Source organism: Arvicanthis niloticus, chromosome 1 (genome assembly GCF_011762505.2).
Source record: "Arvicanthis niloticus isolate mArvNil1 chromosome 1, mArvNil1.pat.X, whole genome shotgun sequence".
In the NCBI taxonomy this organism is placed as follows: Eukaryota; Metazoa; Chordata; class Mammalia; order Rodentia; family Muridae; genus Arvicanthis; species Arvicanthis niloticus.
Window position 1 is genome coordinate 52,292,697 of NC_047658.1, and position 23,658 is coordinate 52,316,354.

General features: G+C 45.2%; 1 protein-coding gene and 1 long non-coding RNA gene across 2 annotated transcripts in view; one reads left to right on the forward strand and one right to left on the reverse strand.

Annotated features, from left to right (window-relative positions):
* The window catches only part of LOC143442789 (uncharacterized), a 37,723-nt gene that overhangs the window by 5,384 nt on the left and 8,681 nt on the right, over window positions 1–23,658 (forward strand). The window contains exon 2 of the long non-coding RNA XR_013111279.1: window positions 8,689–8,792. This is a non-coding gene — a long non-coding RNA (uncharacterized LOC143442789). The remainder of the gene's footprint in view (window positions 1–8,688; window positions 8,793–23,658) is intronic.
* Window positions 14,743–23,658, reverse strand: part of Iqgap1 (IQ motif containing GTPase activating protein 1) — an 86,075-nt gene continuing 77,159 nt past the window's right edge. Inside the window, exons 36-38 of the mRNA XM_034502526.2 lie at window positions 21,686–21,808; window positions 18,308–18,416; window positions 14,743–15,161 (exon numbers count right to left, since the gene is read on the reverse strand). Of these exons, the coding sequence (XP_034358417.1) occupies window positions 15,048–15,161; window positions 18,308–18,416; window positions 21,686–21,808 (346 nt within the window). The 3' untranslated portion in view covers window positions 14,743–15,047. The remainder of the gene's footprint in view (window positions 15,162–18,307; window positions 18,417–21,685; window positions 21,809–23,658) is intronic.

The window sequence follows — 23,658 nt, forward strand, 5'->3', positions numbered from 1 at the left end:
AACCCTGTCTCAAAAAACCAAAAAAAAAAAAAGAAAAGAAAAGAAAGAAAAAAAACCTCAACTAACACACACACACACACGTACAATTTACCCAGTCTCCCTTAAAAACAGGCATGCTCACAAGACTGCATTCTGTCCAACAGGACATTATTTAAACAGAAAGAAAAGTGACTCTCTTCCCTTCTGCCTCCTCTCCTCCCCTCTCCTCTTACTGTCTGGAATGAGGACTTGCCAATAAGAATGGAAGCAGCTGTCTTGGACCAATGAGTGAAAGGGTTGATTTGAGGATGACAGAGAACAGACAGCAGAGAGACCTGGCTCCTTAGCACCAGGGAACCAAATGTGAACCTTGGCAGCTTCAGGACCACTACTCCAGAGATGATTGTTTAAAGCCCTGATATGTTAGCCTTTATTAAATAGACCAGGTACTGAACCAGGACTTGTAGTAGTTAAAGAGGTGTGTGTGTGTGTGTGTGTGTGTGTGTGTGTATAAATATAAAGACTCTTGGGAAATTTTATCTTCTGCTTTATACATTCCTAAGGTATCTACTTTATTTATTTATTTATTTTGAAATAAGGTCTAGTGTAGCCCAGGTTTCAGAAAGATAGTTTCTCTCAAGTATATCGTGTACTTTGACTATATCCCTCCCCTGTTGTTTCTCCTCCCCCTTCTCCTAGCTGGACTTTACGTAATTTTACTTGCTTGTTGTTATTTTTCCTTAATATTATTAAGTTTATGTATGTATTGTTGGGGTGGGGGTGGGGAGTGCCGTGCGTGTATGGAAGTCATCCAACACCTTGTGGAAGCCAGTTCTCTCCTTCCACCACGTACATCCTGGGGATTGAACTCTGCTTGTCAGGCTTGGCAACAAACCCTTTCACTCACTGAGCCCTTCACAGCCCCATTTGTAACTGCACTGCCTCTCACCCCAGAATAACTACTCTGAGACTATTTATTAATAACTGCACAGGCCACACACTTTGGCTTGTTCCTCAACTAGTTCTTAACTTTCATCTCCACATGGCTAATTACCTCTCCTCAGCTTCATGTAACCATCTTCATGATCAGCTTTCTGGGGCGAATCTCCTGCCTCTTTCCCAGAATTCCTCTCTCTCCCTGACGGATGTCCCACCTTCTAATCCTGCCCAGCTCATTGGCCATAGGCTTTTTTATTGACAGGTGTTGCTTCCATACAGCACGTAAGAGATTTTCTCTACACCTATTACTGGCTTTTGGAGGCAGGGACTCAAGCATCAGAGGCTGGCCTCCCAACTCATTGTGTAGCCAAGGATGATCTTGAACTGATGTTTCTGTCTCCACCTCCCAACTGCTGGGATTACAGGTGAGCACAGACACACTCAGTTTTTGTAGGGCTGGGGGCACAACACGGCACCTTCTGTATGCTAGGCAAACATACCACCAACTGGGCTATAGCCCCAGAGTTCTGCGTCCTTCTTTTTGTTAGTTTGATGGTTATTACTTTGTAAATAATCCCTATCTTCTCTTTGGTACAGGGATAACAGATATTTTTCAACTAAAGCATTCTTTGGTTTTTGTTTTATCTTAAAATGCCTGCTCTCTAGCAAAGCCATCTTTGGAGTAAGTCATTAATCTTACCGTGTTTGTTTGTTACCCTGACTCCCAACTCTTCCTCCTCTCCCCTCCTCCTGCTTGCTCCTTAATTTTTTTTTGTTCATTTACTTACTCATTTATTTAATGTGTATACTTTTCCCCCTCCTTTTATGTATCATACCACCAGCAGGCAGATTCCAGAAGAGGGTCTTAGATTTCCTGGGACTGAATTTACAGAGGGTTGCTAGACAGCTCGTAGGTGCTGGGAACCAAATCCAGGTCCTCTGCAAGAGCAGCCAGTGCTCTTAACTACTGAGCCATCTCTCCAGCCCCCTTCCTTTTTTTTTCTTGTGTGTGTGCACATGTATGGTTGTTCCTGTATATGTGGGCGTACATGGATGGGAGCCTGTGGAGGTCAGAGGTCACCCAGGTGGGTTTTTTTGTTGTTGGTTTTTGTTTTTTGTTTTTTGTTTTTTTTGTTTTTTGTTTTTTGTTTTTTTCGAGACAGGGTTTCTCTGTGTAGTCCTGGCTGTCCTGGAACTCACTTTGTAGACCAGGCTGGCCTCGAACTCAGAAATCCACCTGCCCCTGCCTCCCAAGTGCTGGGATTAAGCCACCACCCTCCCACCCCCCACCCCTACCCCCCACCCCTACCCCCCACCCCCGCACCCAGGTGTTTTCTTACCAGATAAACACTATCAACTGAGCTTCATGCCCCGACCTTTCTGCCCTCCCCCAACCATCTCCGTTGATTGTTGGTTCTCGTTCAAGGATCTTATCTTCATTTGGTTACTTTGCAGTTTTGTTACTGTTTGCCAAGACATGGATCTTAGAATTTAGAAAGACTTAAATCTAAGGAGCTTGTTTACTTAAAAAAACATCTTTTAATCCAAAGATCATGTTGTCTCAGACTGGATCTCTCCCTGGGACTGGAACCTTCTGATTAGGCTAGAGTGGCTGGCTCGTCAGCCCTAGGGATCTAGCTGTCTTTGCTTCCAGCTCTAGAGCTGGGATTAGAAGCACAGGCTGGCACACCCTGCGCTGTTGCTGTTGAACACTGGTATGGGGATGGAGGCCAGGTCCTCTTGCTTGTGCTTCAAGCACTTAGTGGTCCAAGCTGTCTCTGCAACGCCAGCATCTCTCTGCCTTTGGTCCAGATCCACAGATCTTACACATAGACTCGGGGCAGGCAAGATAGCCCAGCAGGTAAAGGCCCAGCTATCAAGCCTGACAATCTGAGTTTAATCCCTGGGACCCACGTGGCAGAAGGAGAGACCTGACTTTCCCAAACTGTCCTCTGAGCTCTGTAGACACATCCTGCCCATACACTAAATTAAAAAAAAAAAAAAAAAAAAAAAAAAATTAAAGTAACTTCAGGTTAAGGAAAGGTCACTTTCCCACAGTTCAGTTCTCTGAGAAACTCCCACCTCCCTGTGGAAGCCACAGTCCAGGAGGCAAGCAGTTCCAGCTTTACCATCTGCCTTCCTCATCTGCTCTTCCGAAAAGAACAGCTGCCACCAATGAGCTGTCCCCTGTCCCCTTCCTACTAACAGAACTTATTCCTCTGCTGTCCCCTCCCACTAACAGAACTTAGTCTCTGGCAGTGAAGGTGTGTGTCCACCTTCTGATTTCTTGAGAGCTGCAGATGCAGACTTGGCCTTTTATAGACATTATTATTTAATTCACATCATACTTTCCTTTCTGTGAGTCTGTCAATGCCTCTAGAACTATACACTCCAGAGCTATGTGTATTCTGTAGGAATGTAGTTTTCTCCTGCAACAAAGGGCAGTTGAGTAAGTTTATCAAGCAAGCTTTCCTCCCTCCCCCCCAACCCCAGGACTGGGGATTGTACCTATGGCCTTGTCTGGTCTGTGGTAGGTCAATACTACCACAAGTATACATATTTTACATTTTCTAGGAAGCAAAAGACAAAATTCAAGAACAAAGGCTATACTTTCATCATCATCATCATCACCACCACCATCATCATCATAAATATCTGTCTCTGTGTGTGTGTGCATGTAAGTGTTTGGAGAGGCCAGAAGAGGGCATCAGATCCTCACAGCTGAAGTTACAGGTGGTTGTGGAGCTGCCCACTGTAAGTTCTGAGAACTGAACTCTGTCTCTTCACAAGAGAAAAATGCTCCTAAGCACTAAGCCATCTCCCTAGTCTCCCAAAGGCTATTTTACCGGTTGTTTGAGCCAGGATCTCATTTATCCTAGGCGGGGTTGGAACTCATTTTGAGGGTGACCTTGAACTACTGATTCTCCACAACAGGTGTATGCCACCACATCTCATCTGTGTGGTGCTGGGGACTAAACCCAAGGCCTCTGCATGCTGACCAGCCAGAACAAATGTTCCTTCTACAGACTTAGCAAACTACCGTAAAACTGCAGCCTGGAGTCTAAAGTTCTACACAAACTTAAGATCCCAGTGCACCCGGTTCCTCTTTTGTTTTCTAACAATACTTAATATTTTCAGACAGCCTACAGACATCCTGGCTTCCTCGGCTCTGGTGTGGGAGCAGCTCCACAAGTGGCCCCCTGCTGACAGATCATTTGGGTAGAGTCAGAAGCTAGAACCCTGGGGACAGAAAGAGTCGGAGAAAAGCTGAGTGACAGGGAGTGCAGTGGGCCCCAGGACGTGGCTCAGCTTTGCTCACATTTTCATGGTTGTTGGCTTTGTTCCTTATTTCTTTATTTTAGCTGGAGGATAATTTTATTAAAGTTTGAAGGAAAACAGTAGGGCCTATGTGCTGTAAGTGGGGGCAGCTGTTGGGAGGAGAAAAGAGGAAGAGAGTCTTTGAGTTAGTGGCAGAGAAAGCAGGTAGGTCGCTAACCTACCTGCCAGGGGCTATAGGGAGGTCTTTGGAGAAAGTGAGGAAGTTCAGAGTGTGGCACAGGCATGGAGAGGATCTGGACAGACGGAAGAAGAGGAAGAGGAAGAGGAAGAGGAAGAGGAAGAGGAAGAGGAAGAGGAAGAAGAAGAAGAAGAAGAAGAAGAAGAAGAAGAAGAAGAAGAAGAAGAAGAAGAAGAAGAAGAAGAAGAAGAAAACAGAACAAAAGAGAGAAACCCAAGTTTGGGAACTAGAGGGACGGCTCAGTGACGGCTCAGTGGTCCAGAGCATGCAATGTTCCTGCAGAGGAGGGTGGTTCAGTTTCCAGGCCCTAGGTCAGGACACCTGCCTGTAACTCTAGCACCAGAGGATCTCAGCCTCTCTTCTGACATTCTCAGGCAACTGAACTCATGCACATCCACCCCGCCGCCACCCCGCCTGCCCCCCATCCACAGATGCACATGCATACTCATAATTAAAGATAAAAAATAAGTCTTTCTAAAAATATCAGAGCCTTAAACTTAGAATGTGTTAAACTTCTGTGTAGGATGGTGGAACACTGCTTCCCCAGCCTGCTCTGTGATGGGGAGAGAAATGCTAGTTGGCTCAAGAATCCAGGGCCCATTGTTCCTCCTACAAGGGCCAGCAAATAGTTCTAATTCCCAAATGTGCCTTGCACTCACCCACCTCTTTCCATCCCAGCCCAGTGCAGGCCACCAAACCTCTCCCTAATTGAGACCTTAATTGGTTCACTTCTGTATCCTTCAGGAAACAGGTGCCATACTCAAATGCAGTAATTTGCAGAGAAGTTAATTAAGAGGCAAGGAGAAGCTTAGAGATCACACAGTTCCCCCAGGGGCTAGTTACCTCAAGCAAGAAGTTCCAGGCCCAAGGGTCTCGGGGAAAGATCGTTTACTGCCCTGGAGAGAAGTTAGTGATTGGAAAGGCTGCCTGATAAGCAGCCTGGATAGAAAGAGGAGCCAGCCGGTTCACTGTGACCCGGCAGAACAAATTCTGTCCTCTCCACTCTCCTAGTGATGTGTCCCATTGGCCAAGCTCAGAAGCTCCAGGGGGGAAGTGGTGGGTGTCCAAGTACAGCCTGTGAGGGTGGCTTCTCAAGGCACAGGAGAGGGGAAGTTAGGAACTGGATTCTGGGGGCTACAGATACCTGGAACAACCGGTCTCCAATCTAGCTTCCCAGCCTGCATTCCCCTCCCTTCTCCCCCTCCCCCACTGAAATAAGTCTCTGAGCTTTTCTTGTGCTTTGACCCCATCACCCTCAGAAGGGACTCTTCGTGCAGTGCTAGCTCTGGAGAGATTATCAATCACTTCTTAGCCTTTTGGCTAAGATGATGTGAAAAAATGGAGTCAGTCTTTGTGGATGCTCGGTCCTCGAGTGGAGCTCTTTTCTCATGGTGCTGTGAATCACACCCAGGGCCTCACAAAGGCTAAGCAGTTGTTCTACCACTGAGGTCCATGAGGCAGCAACTCGGCTGGGAAGCTTCATGATGAATGAGTCAAGCTGGCAACACCCGGCTCCAACCAGAAGATAAGCCTGTGATGTGCCCAGGGGAATTCTCGAAGATTCTTGCCAGAAGGTTGAAACTGAGTGACACCAAGGTGTTGTAAAAGATCCAGGGTGGGGTTCTGTGTCATGTATGTATGTGTGTATGGGTGTGTGTGTGTATGGGTGTGTATGTATCAGATGCCTGTGAAGAGGAGAACCTAATCACCGAATTCACAGCAAGGGGGACTTCAGAAGCTTATCGAATGGATGTGACGCGTGATCTTTTTTGGCAAACATACAAGCATATATATGTTTTAAAATGAATGAGAGTGGAGAAGTTCAAACACTGGTGTTGTGTGTGTGTTGTATGTATTTGTTAGTGTGGGTATGTACATATGCCGTCTCTCTCTCTCTCTCTCTTTGTGTGTGTGTGTGTGTATTGTATGTATTTGTTAGGGTGAGTGTGTGCACATAACCATGGAGACAAGAAGTCAACATAAGGTTGTGTCCTCTCATTTGCTCTCCACTTTTTATTTTTTGAGACAGTTTCTCATTGGACTTTTCAGTCATTGATTCAGGTACATTGTCTGGGTTACACACACATCCTGCCATGCATGCCTGGTTCCAGGGATCTGAACCAGAGTGCTCATGCTTGCTTGGCAGGCACCCTACCATCTGGGCCATCTCCTCAGACTGTGTCTAGTGTTTTAGTTATTTTAGGTCTGATGATACTGTAGGGATTGGATTCTTGCTTACTTTCATTCAGTCTCTTTTCCTTATCAGTAAGAGCTACTGATAGCCTGCTGTGGGGAGTTGTCCTGTAGTCCAAGGTGGTGAGCAGCGCCCTTGGACTCTGCCCACTAGATGCCAGGAGCACTCCTCGTTACCTCCAGGTTTGGCAAACCATCTGCTGGAAAGTAAGATTGCTCCCGTTGAGAATCTATGTCAGAGACACATCCTAAATATTTATATATCAAGGACTGCCAAAAATAACCGTGGGGGTGGGGCTAACTGAAACTAGTTTGACGTGACTGGGTACTGACAGCATTTGAGGCCAGATGGTGGCCATATGGGAGTTCATTAAATGGTTCCTTCTTGTACATTCATAGGTTTCTTCCATAATCAAGTTTCAAAATTGTAATGTGGAATTGTCTTAGTGAGGGTTACTGTTGCTGTGGTGAGACGCCATGACCGAAGCAAGTTGGGGAAGAAAGGGTTTATTTGGCTTCCCCTTCACATTTTATCATTAAAAGAAGTCAAGATGGGAATTCAAGCAGGGTAGAAATCTGGAGGCAGAAGCTGATGCAGAAGCCGTGGGGTGGGGTGTGGCTGACTGGTTTGCTCTCCATGGCTTGCTAAACCTTCTTTCTTGTAGAACCCAGGATCACCAGGCCAGAAGTAGCACCACTCACAATGGGCTGGACCCTCCCACATCAATTGCTAATTAAGAAAATGATCCACAGGTTTGCCTACAGCCTGATTTTATAGAAGCATTTTCTTAGTTGAAGTTCCCTCTTCAGAGGACTCTACCTTGTGTCAGGTTGACATAAGACAGGCCAGCACAAGAGTATTGTTTCCATTTCCCAAAACATCACTAGCATATTGGATTGTACAAACTATCTTTAAGTCAAGGGCTATAATTAATATTGTCTTGAGAATTTTGACAACCCCCCCCCCCCCGTATACCTCCCAAGTCTTACCTAATATAGTGACTGAATTATAAATCCTTCCCAAATCAGGTAGTGCTATTTTGTACCAAATGTTCCCTGGGTGGAGGCAGAGTTGGGGCTAGAACCCAGAGCCTTGAGTATGTTGAGCGGCCAGCCTTCAGTAGAAACCTCCGACTCCCCAGTGGGACTGACAGGGCCTAGGGTCCTAGAGAGAGGGCTTAGCAGTTAAGAACCCTTACTACATTCCAGACGGTGGTGGTGCACACCTTTAATCATAGCATGTGGGAGGCAGAGGTAGGCAGATCTCTGTGAGTTGGAGGCCAGCCTGGTCTACAGAGCAAGTTCCAGGATAGCCAGGGCTACACGGAGAAACCCTGTCTCAAAAAACAAAGCAAAACAAACAGAAAAGAACTCTTGCAGAAGACTTAAGTTTAGGTGGCAGCATCCATGTTTGGAGGTAACTCCGGCTTCAGGAGTAGACACCATGCCCTCCTCTGGTCTCCATGGGTACCTGCACACTCACGCATATACATAACAATATTTTCAAAAAACAATTTTTAAAAATTGGTGGAATGGCCAGGCATTGGGAGGCAGAGGCAGGTGGATTTCTGAGTTCGAGGCCAGCCTGGTCTACAGAATGAGTTCCAGGACAGCCAGGGCTACACAGAGAAACCCTGTCTCGAAACCCCCTCCCCAAAAAATTGGTGGAATGTAATCATATTATTATTGCTGTTATAAGCCATTGAGTTTTTTTTAATAGAACTAAAGGGTCGTCAAGACCCCTTCAAGATCTTCATGGATCTCAGGAAGTTAGTTCCAAATAGTTCTCAGAATTGTTAGAGTGGTCTTTTTGGGGGTGGAGAGATAGCTCCGCAGTTAAGAGGACTGGCTGCTCTTCCAAAGGTCCTGAGTTCAATTCCCAGAAACCACATGGTGGCTCACAACCATCTGTAATGGGATCTGATGCCCTCTTCCAGCACATAGGTGTACTTGGACTCATACATAAAATAAACCTTAAAAACAGAAGAACAAACCCCAGTCCTTTGGCTCTTGCCTGCCATTGTGATCACTGTATTTATTACATCTCCCACACCTTTCAGAATCAAGTATTCCCTGCCCAAGAAACAAGAGCAAAATCGTGTCACTTCCCAGTGGATTTGGATGAGATTTGGCAACAGTGAGGCAACTCCAAGCAGACAGTGGGGTGAGTAGAACCAACACTCTGCTCAGCTGCTGTGCTGACTCACAGGCAGCAATCAACCCTATGGGGGGGGGGGGGGGGGGGCTGAACGTCTCGGCATCTGTGGATCTGCACATTTAACTGGAATTCTGACTTGCTTTTTATATGCTTTATAAGAATGAGTTGGTTGGCTCAGCCATAACTAAGAATAAAAATGTTATGTTACTGTGATCAGATATAGTAATAATAATATGCCATGAATTCTCTGGCTGACTTAATCATTTAATAAGCACACACATACACACACACCCTAATTTTTAAAACCCATTTATTTATTTACTGTATTATGGTATGGCACACATGAGGGTCAGGGCACAACTTTTGGAAGTTAGATTCTCCTTCCACCATGTGGGTCCTGAGGCTCAAACTAAGGCCACTAGGCTCAGAGGCAGTGCTTGTACCAGCTCAGCCATCTTGCCAACCCTGTCTTGTCGTTACAAGTAGCTGACAAAATAGCTTAAAATGAGACATATTTTTAGTCAGGCATCATAGCCAGACCCCTGACTCCAGCTACTTGAGTGACTGAGGCAAGCAGTCCCTAAGTCCAAAGTCTGCCTAGGCTATAGAACAAGTTCAAGGGTACCACGAGCAACTTAGTGAAATACTGTCTCAAAATAAAAATTGTTTAAATAAATAACAAAAAACCATTTGGTTTATATATAGCATATATACACACATACATACACACACACACACACACACACACACACGTTTGGTTTTTTGAAAACAAGGTCTCACTATGTATTCCTGGCTGTCCTGGAATTCACTGTAGATCAGGCTGGCCTTGAACTCACAAAGATTGCCCGCTTCTGCCTTCCAAGTGCCAGGATTAAAGGCCAATGGCACCACACCTGGCTAATAAATAAATTACTGTTAAAGGGCCTGAGACGTAGGTCAACAGTAAGAGTGCAGGCCTGCTATGCTGTAGGCCCTGGGCTCACTGCCTAGCATCATAAAAAAGTATTAGGAAAAAAATGCTGTGAGAGATGCAGAGAGAAACAGGAGCTTAGAGCCACGGCGACACTTGGTGGTAAGACGCTGGCCCGGAGTTCTAGTCCCAGCACTGCAAACAAGAAAACAAAACCCATGAGTTTCAAGAGAGGAATACAAGGAATTTCCCCAGAGTTTCATTTATGTGCCTTTCAAAAGGTATGATATGGTAGAACAGATCTTTAATATCATTATTGGCGAAGCAAAAGCAGGCAGGTCTCTGAGTTTCAGACCAACCAGCACTCACAGTGAGACCCTGTATTAAGACAGTAACAAAACACAATAAGCAAATAAAACCTCGATAACTGTATACAGCAGTTGTTACCTCAAAATCCACAACACACTGGCAATTATAAACTTGTGGTGGGCATTGAACCCAGGGTCATATGCATGCTAGGCAAGAGCTCTATCACTGAGTTGCACCTCAGCCCTCACACTTTGCAATTTAATATAAACACTTGGAAGTGAGCCTTGAATGGCAGTGCATGGTGACCCACATCTGTAACCCCATCGCCTTGTAGAGGTGAGGCAGATGATCTAGTTCAAGCTGTCCTTGGCAATATGAATTCAATGCTAACTTGTGCTACTTGAGACCATCTAAAACCAACCAACAAAAACAAACCACTTGTCAAACTTGAAATGAAAACCTGTGAGTATTAGCTTTCCCCAACTCTATTTAGGGTTAAACTGGTGGCGGGGGTGGGGTGGTGGTCACGATCATTCCTGGGATGGCTGTCAGCTGAGGGAGAGGGATGACCTTCATTTTGACTAGTCAGCTCCATGGCAACTTCACTGGCTGGATTTGGAATCACCTAGGAGACCCAGCTCTGAGTATGTCCTGTTTTTATTTCATGTGTATGTGTTGCCTGCCTCTATGTCTGTATACCACATGCATGTCTGCTGCCCGTGGGGCCAGGAAAGGGCATTGGATCCCCTGGAACTGGAACTACAGTTGGTTGTAAGCTGTCGTGTGGGTACTGGGAATGGAACCCAGGTCCTTTGCATGAGCAACAAATGCTCTTAGATGCTGAGCCATCTCTCCTTCTGAATATGACTTTGAGTTTCCAGAGAGATTTAACTGATAGAAGACCCACCCTGGGATCTGGCAGGATCTTTCCATGGGCTGTGGTCCTGGACAGAATAAAAAGGGGGAAAGGAAAAGCCAGTTAAACAGATAGACATTCCCTTCTCTTCTTCCTGGTTGGCACCACCAACCATGCTGCTCCAGGTTACCATGCCTTCTCTGCCATGGTGCACTGCACTCCCCTGAACTACGAGCCAAAACAAACCCTTCCTGTCTCTAGTTGCCTTTAGTCAGGTCATTGCAAGGAGTCAAAGAGCATGCCTGCCAGCCTAATTCTCTGTATTTAATGATTCCCCTTTCTAGTCCCCTTGACTTCTTTGCAGAACAATGTAGAGCCCAGGCTAACAGATTTTATATTCCACAATCAGCCTGTCCAAAGGCACCATGTGTTTCAGAATGAGAAGGCTGTGGCTTAAAGCATGTGTGTTTGTTCCATAAGGTCCCACCAGGAAAGCCATATTCTGACCATGACATTCTTCCTTAGGCAGTCTCTGCAGCCTCTTGCAGAAACCATCCCAGTTTGTCACTTAAGCCTCCTTTAAGATTATTTTGTTTCTATCATATTGCCACTGACTTCAGACATCTGGCTAGTGAACACACACAGTGACATACTTAGAGACATGTATTCTTGTGTAAGGTTGTGTGAGCATTTCGTACTTGTGTACTGGCACTCCTGTGAGGTCAGAGGACCTTAGGTGCCAGTCCTTGTCTTCCACTTTGAGACAGGGTCTTTTGTTTTCTTGCCTGGTATATCAAGCTCATTGACCCTCCAGCCTCTGGATTCTCCTGTCCCCACCTCCAGCCTTTGGATTCTCCTGTCCCCACATCCTGTTTCACCATGGGAACACTGAGTTACAGACATGTGTTACTGTGCTGTTATGTGAATTCTGGGATTTGAACTCATGCTTGTGCCGTAGTGCTTCTTACATATTGAGCCATCTCCCCAGCATCATTCCCACATCCCGTTTTTGTTTTGCAATTGCTGACTTATTTTTTTCCATATTCAACTTACCCTAGTCACTTCTGGTGACTTACATGTGATGGAAGCCCCAGGAAACACTCTCCATGGATAGATAACATCCGGTGTTCTTTTCCTTATGTAATATAAATGTCGATTCTAAACCTTCATGATTTAGCCAATCACAATTACATGGCAACAGTCCCTCAGTAGGTTTTGTTTCCCTCTTTTTTTGGGGGGGTGGGTTGAGGCAGGGTTTCTCTGTGTAGCCCTGTTGTCCTGGAACCCACTCTGTAGACCACCTGCCTGCCTCTGCCTCCCAAGTGCTGGGATTAAAGGTGTGTGCCTTCAAGTCTGGCTCCTCACTGTATTTCTTATGTTGAGGCTACATTAAGCATAATACACTGTAAAAGGCTAAATACCATGTTGAGGGCTGGAGAGATAGCTCAGCAGTTAAGAGCACTGGCTGGTCTTCTAGAGGTCCTGAGTTCAATTCCCAGCACCCACATGGTGGCTCACGACCATCTGTAATGGGATCTGGTGCCCTCTTCTGGTATGCAGGTGTATGAGCACTCATATATATAAAATAAATCTTTTTTAAAAAGTCCATAATTAGTAAGCTGTTAAACCCAACAACCTGAATTTAATCCTTGGACCTACATAAGGGGAGGAGAGAGAGGACTCCCAAGTTGTCCTCTGACAACTTACCCACAAGATAAATAAAATTTACAAGAGATATTCTGTGATCCAAAGGCAGACTTGGTTTGCTCTTCTTTTAAAAAAAGACTATGGGTGTGTGGGGTGTGTGTGTGTGTGTGTGTGTGTGTGTGTGTGTGTGTGTGTGATTTAATCTTACTCTAGTTAACACTGTCTAACAGGAACTGCTAACAATGAAACCAAGAAAAGTAACACAAACAGGAACAAATGACCTTTTATTTCATAGGAAGATACAAAGGCAATTGTGTGTAGCAACAGTCTGACGGCCAGTCCAGATTCTTGGGAGGAAGTAAATTCATAGTAAATGTCATGGTGGCTGGTCAGAGAGAAGGTCAGAAAAGGTGAGAGCCAAGACAGAGATGGCTACAGCTAATAAATAACACAAGTGCGGCACCACTCTTCAGTGTGCCAACCTGAGGCTCACTAGGGGACCTTGGCGATGCTTAAGCAGGATCCCACGGCAGCCATGGAGGTCTTCAAAGGACATGTGGCACAGTTCTACTGGGTATTCAGGGAAGGAGCATCCTTCCAGGTAACCTGGATTGATTACGGTCTTGCAGGTGGCCCCTGGGACATTTGTGATGGCATCCTTTTTAAGAAAACATACTTGAAAGCAGGTATAGTGGCTCACACCTTTAGTCCCAACACTCGAGAGACAGGGGTAGGCAGACCAGAGTTCTAGAGTTCGGTGAGTTCTAGACCAGCGTGATCTACACTGAGTTCTAGGACAGCCAAGGCGACAGAGACCCCATTTCCTCTATATTAAAAAAAAAAAAAAAAAGAAAGAAAAAAAAAAAAAGACACACTTGACACATCTGTTAACCTTGTTTTTGAAGTGATACTGGTTGTAACAGGATCTTTTTCTTTTTTTCCCCTCATTCTTTCTCTTTTAGAGATAGGGTGGGTTCTGTAGCCCAGACTGGCCTTGACTTAGTGATCTTTTGATCTTTCTTCCCCAGCCTTGAATGCTCAGATTATGGGTGTCTACTACCATGCCAGCCTTAGCATCTTCCTTTAACTTGAAAATGTTTTCTCAGGAAACTATGTTCCAAAACACAATGTCAATGTGGTGGCAGATCCTTGCTCAGCACCCGCCTCTACCTGAATCCACTCACTGAGGCTTCCACCCTGGTCTGCACATGTGGACATCATGAAGGACACTTCTCCAAGACTTACATTTGTAAGAGGGACAAACCACACAATCTGTCATTAATTAAAATTAAAGAGGAAAGCTTATTGGGCTTCAATATACATCAGTAAACTCTGCAATGTTAGTTTAATTTTTATGTTTTATGCAAGAATACCAAACCATCAAAGACATCAAGGGCTCGGTAGCATGATTTACCTATCTTTTTGAATAAAAAGATTTTTTTAAGTTTATGACTTTTAATCCAAGGACAAAGGTTCCAAATTCAACATCTGGAGCTGAACTGTCTTTGTTAGTCAGAGCCTAAGGGTCCAGGTTTCTCAGGGTAAAGCATGATGTGGGCAGCAGAGAGGAGATGGATCTGAACTTCAAGCATGACATTGTCTCTTGTTGCTAAAATCAAGCAGGATTAGCTCAGCAGCTCCGTACACAGACCCTACTGTAGGCTAGAGGAAAGCTTTAAGAATTCAGATATACAGATTAACCAAATTTAAAAAAAAAAAAAAAAAAAAACCCTTTTTTAGAGTATTCTAAAGCATTATATAAATCTTTAAAATTCCTATCACTCACATTTTAAGAAATAAGTTTATACTTTGGTAAGGCACTCTTGGAATACAGTTTAGAAACAGTTACATTTTGAGCTAGGGTAAGCCATCCCCTTGTGGGAAGGATGGTGAGTGCCCCACCCACTCAGTCTCTAAATGGCCATCTCTGACCACAGGGCTCACCTTCACCAGGAAGGGCTCTGCGCTAACAGTATTGTCCAGATTCAGTGGAGAATTCAAAATTAGCTGTTCTTTTTCTCCTGAAGCTGCTTCATTAGAACAGAGAACAGTAACTGGATTAGCTCCACCCGCAAAGGCAGCAGACTTCTCGGCCTTCATCCTCTGACTGCTGATGGGCCACACTTATGGTGAATCTGATGTGTATGCTTGCTATCAACCCGACAGCTTTCACTTCTAAACAAGAATTTGAATTCCACTATTCTTATTGCTAAGTAAAACAAACACCAATGTTTACAAAGTAGCAATGACCATTGGGGAAGCTTTTAACAGAAAGGGGTTGGGTGGGGTTCCACTCTTTCCTACATGATGAGAGAAAGTGAAGGGAACTGGGCTGAGGAGAAGCCAGGAATACGGCTTCACTAGGAGAGGGAGAGGGCATTGATGTCCTGTCAGAGGGAGGGGACTTAAACTCGGACTTCAGGAGTGTGAACTGAGGTGCCACTGGACCAGGTCCTTGCTTCCAAGGAGTAATAGAGGATCCTAGAAAGACAGCTGTGAGGCACTGCCTTTTTAATTCTTCTGGGCGGCAAGTGAGCCGTTACTTCCCGTAGAACTTTTTGTTGAGAAGGAAGATCAGGAGGTTGACATTCACTTTAGCTCGATCAAATAATTTCATGACTGCAACCCCTTCATACTGTAGCTGCAGCAAGTCCTGGTTAAAACAAAACCAAACGAAACAATTTAACCATCAAATCTGGAACAAGAGAAGGAAGGTCTCCATGAAGGGAGAATCCAGCAGAGATGAGGCAGGCCTTTAGTGCCAGGTGTGCCATGGGGTGGGGGAGAGACACTTTTCAGTGCAGAGCTTTACACCACACGACCACCCTGGGGCCACACGACCACGCTGGGGCCACATGACCACCCTGGGTGCTGGACAACAAGGGAGTGCTGGCTGAGGGACCGCTGGCTGAGGGACCTTTCAAGGTAACTTAGTCTTAGGGTATCATTTAGTTTATAGTAAAATATTCTAAACATGAAGGAAAATAGGAGTTATATTTAGTTAAAATACATTTAAACCTTATTCCAAAAGTTACAATGGCATTTTCCCATTGATCACAGCTCTGTATGTTAGAGGTTTTAATACACATGGAAAAGATAAAGACATCTCAATCCATGAAATATGCCAATGGTTGAAAATGAGAGTGGCCTGTTAGTGTCTCAGTACCTACTAGATATCCACCCCCCCTCACATTCCCCCCCCCCCCCCCCCCCCCCCGCACAGGCTGACTGGATCCTGCTGTCTCCACAGTGGGATGACAGGTATGCACTGCCATGCTCAGTTTCGACAGTACTGGGATCAAACCCAGGTTTGTGCATGCCAAACATTCTACCAACAGACAACTGCATCTCCAGCTCTAGGATCTACTGGAGGCTTTTGCTTGTAGGAGACTAAACCCAGGTCTCCTGTGAACTGAATACAGTCTCTGACAGGCAGCAGTGGCCCTACCAGACTCAGCCTCAACTCCTCATGAGAAACGTTTTCTAATGTAAAAGCAAGCAAAACAGGAGGAGCACACGCACATGGGTGCCTGGCCTGTCTAACCTGTGGTGGCCTTGTTTAGGCACCTCATACGCTATTTTATTAGTCGTTACAAACACCTCATGAAGCATGATTATCTAAACTTTAAAGGTGAGCTGATGAGGCTCAAAGTGTTGGGTGGCACAGCCATCAGGAAAGAGCTGGCTTTGGGCTGATGGCTTTCTGACAGGTTGTGTTCTCAACACTGTCACTGTCCTGACAGCTTCCGGCAGGGCTGTCGTCCCTACCACTAAACTTGTGGTGGTGAGAAAGGGCATGAAGGGACCACGGTGTCACGAGGATGGGGACCATGTTGTGTCCTCTCTGCCTAGCATAACCCTAACCCCATACACCTATGAACCAGATAAGTTACTGAATCTGAGCAGCAGGGCACATGTTCCCTTAGCAGACGGGTTGGCCTGCCCTCCAGGTGAAACCAATGGGACACTGACTGTGTGCAGCAGTGCTTAGATATAATGTATGAAGAAATCCTTTGACGGTTACCTAATTAATATGCGTCGAGAGACTACTGGTTACCGACAAGGAAATACAGATGACTAAGACATACTGTTTTAGGAGTTCACAGTTTGGGGGGTGGCAGGGAAATGAGTCAGCTCCCACTGTCAACAGAGGATGTCTCTCAGGGCTGCTGAGTCAAAGGGAAAGGCCAGCACTGTGGCTTGCAGGCAGGCAACTCGTGCCAGCGCTCACTGCTTGATGGAGGGAGAAGGCAGGTAGGGAGGAGAGGAAGAGAAGCCGATTATAGGAGGGGAGAACATCCTGTGCAGAAGTTGGAATGCTTGCTCACAGAGAGCCACCAGCCTGATCTGCTAGACCACAGCAGTAGCAAGCAGGGCAAGATGGGACATGGAAGAGTAGCTTGGCAGCAGAACATGTGCCCTAAGTCTGATTCTCAACATTGCAAAAAATAAGCCAACCAGGCTGGAGAGATGGCTCAGTAGTTAGGAGCACTGACTTTTCTTCCAGGGGACCTGAGTTCAATTCCCATGTGGTTACACAGTGGCTTACAACCATCTGTAATGGGACCTGATGCCCTCTTCAGGTGTGTGTCTGAAGACAGCGACAGTGTACTCATACATAAAATAAATCTTAAGAGAGAGAGAAAGAGAGAGAGAGAAACCAACCAACCAACAAAAACCACAAGAGGCCTACTATGTGGTGCACACATAGTTGGGTCTGGACACTGATCATGAATCCTCTCAATTTTCTGATTATTTCTGGCCTTGGATTTTGAAGATCACTTTCACTATACAGGCTGGCCTGGAATTAAAATGAAGTCCAGGTTGGCCTCAAACTCTGAATAATCTTGCCTCTGTCTCCTGAGTGCTGGATTACTAGTGCGTGTCACCATCCCTATTGGGTACAATTTTTTAATGTGCAAAAATAGGTATCTAGGCAGTTAGGCATGGTGGGACATATTTATAATCCCAGCATTCGGGAGAAACAGAGAATCAAGAGTTCAAGGCCAGCATCAACTACATAGTGGATTTGAGGATAGCTTGGGCTACATGAGATTCCTCCCACTCCCCAAAATCAGATATTTGGGGTTGGAAATTGAGCTCAGTGGGAAACAGCCTTGCCCAGAGGGTCAAACTTAAGCATCAGGAAAAAAGAAAGTTAAGACACTAAAAAATAAAAAATTAGGTCTGGGCGGTGGTGGCGCACGCCTTTAATTCCAGCACTTGGGAGGCAGAGGCAGGCGGATTTCTGAGTTCGAGGCCAGCCTGGTCTACAGAGTGAGTTCCAGGACAGCCAGGGCTACACAGAGAAACCCTGTCTCGAAAAACCAAAAAAAAAAAAAAAAAAAAAAAAAAAGGATAATTATGTTATAAAACTGCTACAGAGTTAATTTTGAATTTAAAATGTGATTCAGATTTACAAAGAGACAATGTATTCACACATTTTTCAGTAAAATTCCTAACAAAAGTATCCATATCAAATACAAATGAGAAAAAAAAAAAAAAGATTTCAGTATAGACTCTCTACCTGCTAACACTTGGAGTTAGGCACTTCCTTCAAGGCCAGGGCACCAGCTCAGTTCAGAGGGCACTGAGTGAGGGTTTGGTATCGATGCACTAAAGCACACACATCTTAGGAACCCTCAGAGGGCTCAGACCACACCACCTCCCCAAACCCTTGGCCTCTCCCATCAACTAGGCGCTAGCTCTGAACGCACGAAGCTTTCCCCAGAGGGCTGTCTCTTATCTGTTTCTTCCACCTCATCAGAGAGCTTTAGGTCCAAGCCTGCGCACACCCACCTGATAATGCAACATGAAAGTCTCCATCTGAACTCCCATGAACTTGGCCTTCACTTCAAAGTCTCCAACTTCTTCTGTTGGACCAATTTCGAAGATAACATTTTTAAATCTGTTGAAACACAACACCGTATGTGTTAGCTTTGAGTGTTTAGCTAATGAGACTCTGAGATGGGGGAGGGGGGAATCCGGAGGCCTGGAACTTGAGTGCTCCTAACCACTGAGCGTCTGTCCAGCCCTTATGGAGCTATTTTATATGATCATGGCTGCTTCCCCACATGCACGAGCCCTGCTGGAACTATGGCAACAATGTATCGGCACAATTTGCAACCACTATGGCGGACAGTACTGCAGAGCCTCTACAGCCAAAACGTCAGTTACCATATGGCCCTCCACCCCACTTCTGGGCACACACAGGAAGAAAGCAGGCACTTAGGGAGAGAGGTCCGCACCTGTTTGGTACAATACTGCTCACAATAGCTTAGAGTCGGAAACAGCACCTGCCCATCAGTGCATGAAGGGCTGAACAAAATGTGGTACACATTGACAATAGAATATTATTCAGCCTTAAAAATGAAGGAAATCCTGTCATGTGGTTAAATCTCTAGGATATTATGTTAAGTGAATGCCCAAGCCAGTCTCAAAAGATAAAAAGTGCACACACAGCTTCACTTCTTTGAGGTAACTAATGCAGTCAAATGCAAGGCCCAGGAAGAGTGTGGTGGCTGCCCAGGCTGGAGGGAAGGAAACAGAGGGAATATTGCAAGATGAAAACCTTCTAGTGATCTGGCCCATGATGTGCATGTACTAACTATACACTTAAAAATGGTTACAATGTGAACCGTATGCCATGTATTTTTGTAGTAGTTTTAAAAATCACTCTTGGATTAGATATTCAGCTGTAGGTATCTATTAGTTTAAAAAGTAACCACCACCCAGAGTGGCAGTGTATGCCTGCAATCCTAGCACAGAGAAGGTGCAGGGAGGAGGATGGTGAGTTTAAGGTAAGCTTGGGTTACACAGTGAGGCCTCGTCACTACCACCACAAAACAAATGGGGGCATGATGCTGTGGCCTGTAGTCCTAGCTTTGCAGAAGACTGAAGAGGGAAGATAAATTGAACCCACATCAACCTAAGCAGCGGAGCCAGGCACTATCTCAAAAAAAAAAAAAAAAAAAAAAAAAAAAAAAAGCCCCTTATGTATATGTGTTATCACAGTTACAATAATATAATAAAAAAGTATAATTAAGAGTTCTAAACCAGGTCAACATAGGAAATATGTAATTATTATAAAAGAGACTTAAAAAAAAAAAAAGACATGGTTTCTCTGTGTAGCTCTGACTGTCCTGGAACTCCCCCTGAAGACCAGGTTGGCCTCAAACTCAGAGATCTGCTGCCTCTGCTGGGAGTGTTGGATTGAAGGTGTGCACCTCTCTGCCTGGCCGTGCAAATGTCTCAGGACAGAGTGTTGGATATATGATGACAAAGATAAACATCCTAATATGTTTAGAAAGTGAGGTAGACCACTTGTACACAGTGGACAGACACACTGCCTTTCTCTGCATATAAGCATGGAAGCGTTTACTACCTCTAGTAGTCTCTCTCTAGCTTGTGGTGCCCCAGGGGCCTCTCTCTCATGCTTCACCCTGCTTTCTATGGTTAGTTATACATATGTATTTCAGAATTAGAAGTGCTAAGTACCTTCTGAACCAAAGGAAGGGAAGAGTCAGCAGGCCAAGCTCAATGCATGCTTTCTAACAATGTAGGCCAGGGCTGGCAGAGGACACTGGGCCAGTGACCTGAACTGGCCTGACTCAGCGTTCTGACCCAGGGCTAAAGCTAGCTGTGCTTCCTAGAAAGGATGCAGGCGATCCCCATGTGGAATGAGGCAGATGTTTTTTGTGGGCATGTGTAGTGGTTTCAATGAGAATGGCTCCCATAAGAACTGGAATGCTTGGTCCCCAGTTAGTGAAACTGTTTGGGAAGGATTAGGAGGTGTGGCCTTGTTGGAGGTGTGCCACTGGCTTTGAGATTTCAAAAGCCTGATGCCAGGCCCAGTCTCCACCTCCCACCCCACCCCACCCCCTGCTTATGGATCAGATGTGAGCTCTTGGCTACTGCTCTGGGGCTGTGCCTGCCTACTACCTGCTGCCATGCTCCCTGTCGTGACAGTCATGGACTAACCCTCTTTTATAAGCTGCCATGGTCACTGTGTTTTGTTACAGTAATGGGACAGTGACTAAGTCTATGGTATGTCATCAGATAATGGCAAATGAGAGAATGGGTTCCTGGGGCATGCACACATACTGGTGTCAATGTGCTTGAGACAAATGGTCCATGAATGAGGAAAAGAAATTCATTCTCAGGTGACAAACCCTTAGGGAATAAAGGCACCTGTCCTCAAGACTGATACCTGTAGTTCGATCCCTGGGACCCATATAGTAGAAAGAAATAACCAACTCCTGCAAGTTGACACCTGAGTCCATATTATAATGTATGCATGTGTACATATAGAATAAACACAATTTTAAAAAAGACATTCTCAGTTGGATGGTGGTGGTGCATGCCTTTAAATTCAGCACTCTGGAGGCAGAGGCAGGCAGATCTCTGGAAGTTTGAAGTCAGCCTGGGCTATGTAGTGAGTTCTAGGACAGTCAGGGATATCCATAGAAAACCTGTCTCAGCACCCCTCCCCCCGCAATCTCTTTTATTACCAGGTTAAAGAATTTCGTAAAATTTCACTGTGCACATTGAAACATATTTATATATAAATATATAAAGTATATAAAAGAGCCACCTAGAAAGAGAAATAGAACAATGAAATAATGATGTCATGAATTCAAAATAAAAACCCAGTTTCCAAAACAAAGTCAAAATGGAAATATGAGAGGACATGGCTCTGCAGGTAAAGTCCCCTCTGTCCAAACACGAGGCCTTCCATTCAGATGCCTAATGTCCATGTAAACATCTGGGCACAGCAGTGCAAGCCTGCAGCCACAGCACGAGGGTGAGGGTGGTGGACACAGGCAGATCCCGGGGGCTTGCTAGCCAGCCAGTCTAGCAGAAGAGAAGAGCTCCAGAGTCAGTGACAGACTGTGCCCTGAAAAGAATGTGGACTGTGAAGAGGGACAGCACACCCAGCACTGACCATTGGGCTCCATGTTCAGATGCACACATACACATGGACACTAGCACATGTGTGCACATACTATAAGGTAGAATGTGAAGAGGAAAAGAGCATTTGATACTGGCCACCTGCCTTCATGTTACACACACACACACACACACACACACAGACACCAGAACACGTGTGTGTATGCTCCCATATGCCCTGTCCCACATACAGAGAAAAATTACATAACATAAAAAGCAAACACTCACTGGTTTGCTTGAAGGTCCTCAATTTCCAGAAGAACTCCCTTCTCGTGCAGTCTTGCTGCTGTGTATTTCAGAGAAATCTTTTTGCTTTTCTTGCCTTTCATTTCCCTAGGCTTTTTGGAGACCCTGTAAAAGGTAAAAACCACATTATGACAGTGTCTTTAAGTAATTAACTAGGGAGTGAGGCCAGAAACTCACACACAAGCACACTCAACTCTAAAACGGCAGACAAATGTGAGGACTGGCCCTAGCAAACTCCGAAAAACTGGGCAACATCATTAATTTGCTTCTACCTTTATTTTAAATTATAGTGGAGAACCAGGCTACCAACTTGAGAGCTGGTGCTTGTCTGTGCTTCTATTTTTGGAACTGAACCCTTAACAATCCCATGTGAGGGGCCAGGGAAAGGCTCAGAGGGTAAAAGCACTTGCTACATAAGCCAAATGATCCAAGTTTGATCCCTAGAACCTGTATAAAATGCTGGAGATGGTGGTGTGCAACTGTAACCTCAGTGCTCACACAGCGAGATGGGGTAGAGACAGGCAGACTGCCTAAGCAACCTGTTGGCCAGCTCGTGTGGAGTACACCGAGCTGAGAAGCCGCACCTCAGCAAGGTGGAAGGAGAGCCTTGATTCCCAAAAGAAGTTCTCTGACCACCACACATGTGCTGCGATTCAAGCTTATACATAATGTATTCGTACACACAAACACAGAGATACATATTAGAAACAAGAATTAATACTGGTAAGTAGAGTCACGAGAATCAGGTGCTCACGGCCAGCCTTGGCTACACGGTGATTTCACCAGCCTAGTGAACTACATGAAGCTCCCTCCAACACTTAAATAAATAAAATGAAATAAAAGTAATTCTTAAGGCTGGGCAGTGATGGCATGCACTTTTGATCCTGAAATTTGGGAGGCAGAGGCAGGTCAATGTCTGTGTGTTTGAGGCTAGCTTGTTCTACAAAACAAGTTCCAGGACAGCCTAAGCTACACAGAGGAAACCCTGTCTTGAAAAAAACAAAGAAACAAATTGATGATGATGATGATGATGATGACGTCGTAAGTTTTAAGTCACTGTAACTCAAAAAAATAAACAATTTTAAAAAGATGTATCCATCCTCACATATATAAAATACACACAGAACATCACCATGGAACAATAAAAAGTCCCTGTAAATCCTCAGTCTTGTAGGGAAAAGATACTTTCTATACACAATGTCAAAAGCTGACGTTAAGCACAGGAGTGATAGGGGACGGGAAGTTAAGGGAACAGACACAGAGGTGAGTGGCCATCAGGGAAATCAAAGATGGACATGCTAAGGAAAGTGACCATGGGAAGAAGACATGAGAATGCTGCCCAGGACCCCGGCCTCCACAGGGTGTCAGCGAAGTGGGCAGTGTTGTGAGTGGGGAGATCCTTAGGAAAGACAACCCAAGACAGACCGTGACAGTCGCTCACAACTTCTGACCCATCCGTCTATGTCACTTCCAGAAGCTTACTGTCAGAAAATGCCTGCATTTGCAGAGCAGCTCATCTTTAAGGAGCTGGTGCCAACATTTTAAGTAAAAATTTTAGATTTATTTGTTATTTTATGTGTGTAAGTGCTTTGTCTGCCTGTATGTGTGTGCACCAGATGCACATGTGTGCCTGCGTAGGCATCAGATTCCCTGGGACTTCAGTTAAACAGCTGTGAGCCTCCACATGGCTGCTGAGAATTGAACCCGGATTGTCTGGAAAAGCAGCCAGTGCTGTTAACCACTGTGCCATCTCTCCAGCTTCATCCATCAGTTTTGTTTTTTGTTTTGTGTTTAAAGATTAAGCAAACATTCCTCGATGAATAACTGATTAACGGAACATCTTATCTAGTCATCTCATGACACAGTATTCAGCCATTCCAAGTGAAGACCTACTGTGTCTCCCTAGGAGACCTAAAAATGTCATCAGGGCAAGGAGGACAGCTAGATCTTGGTTT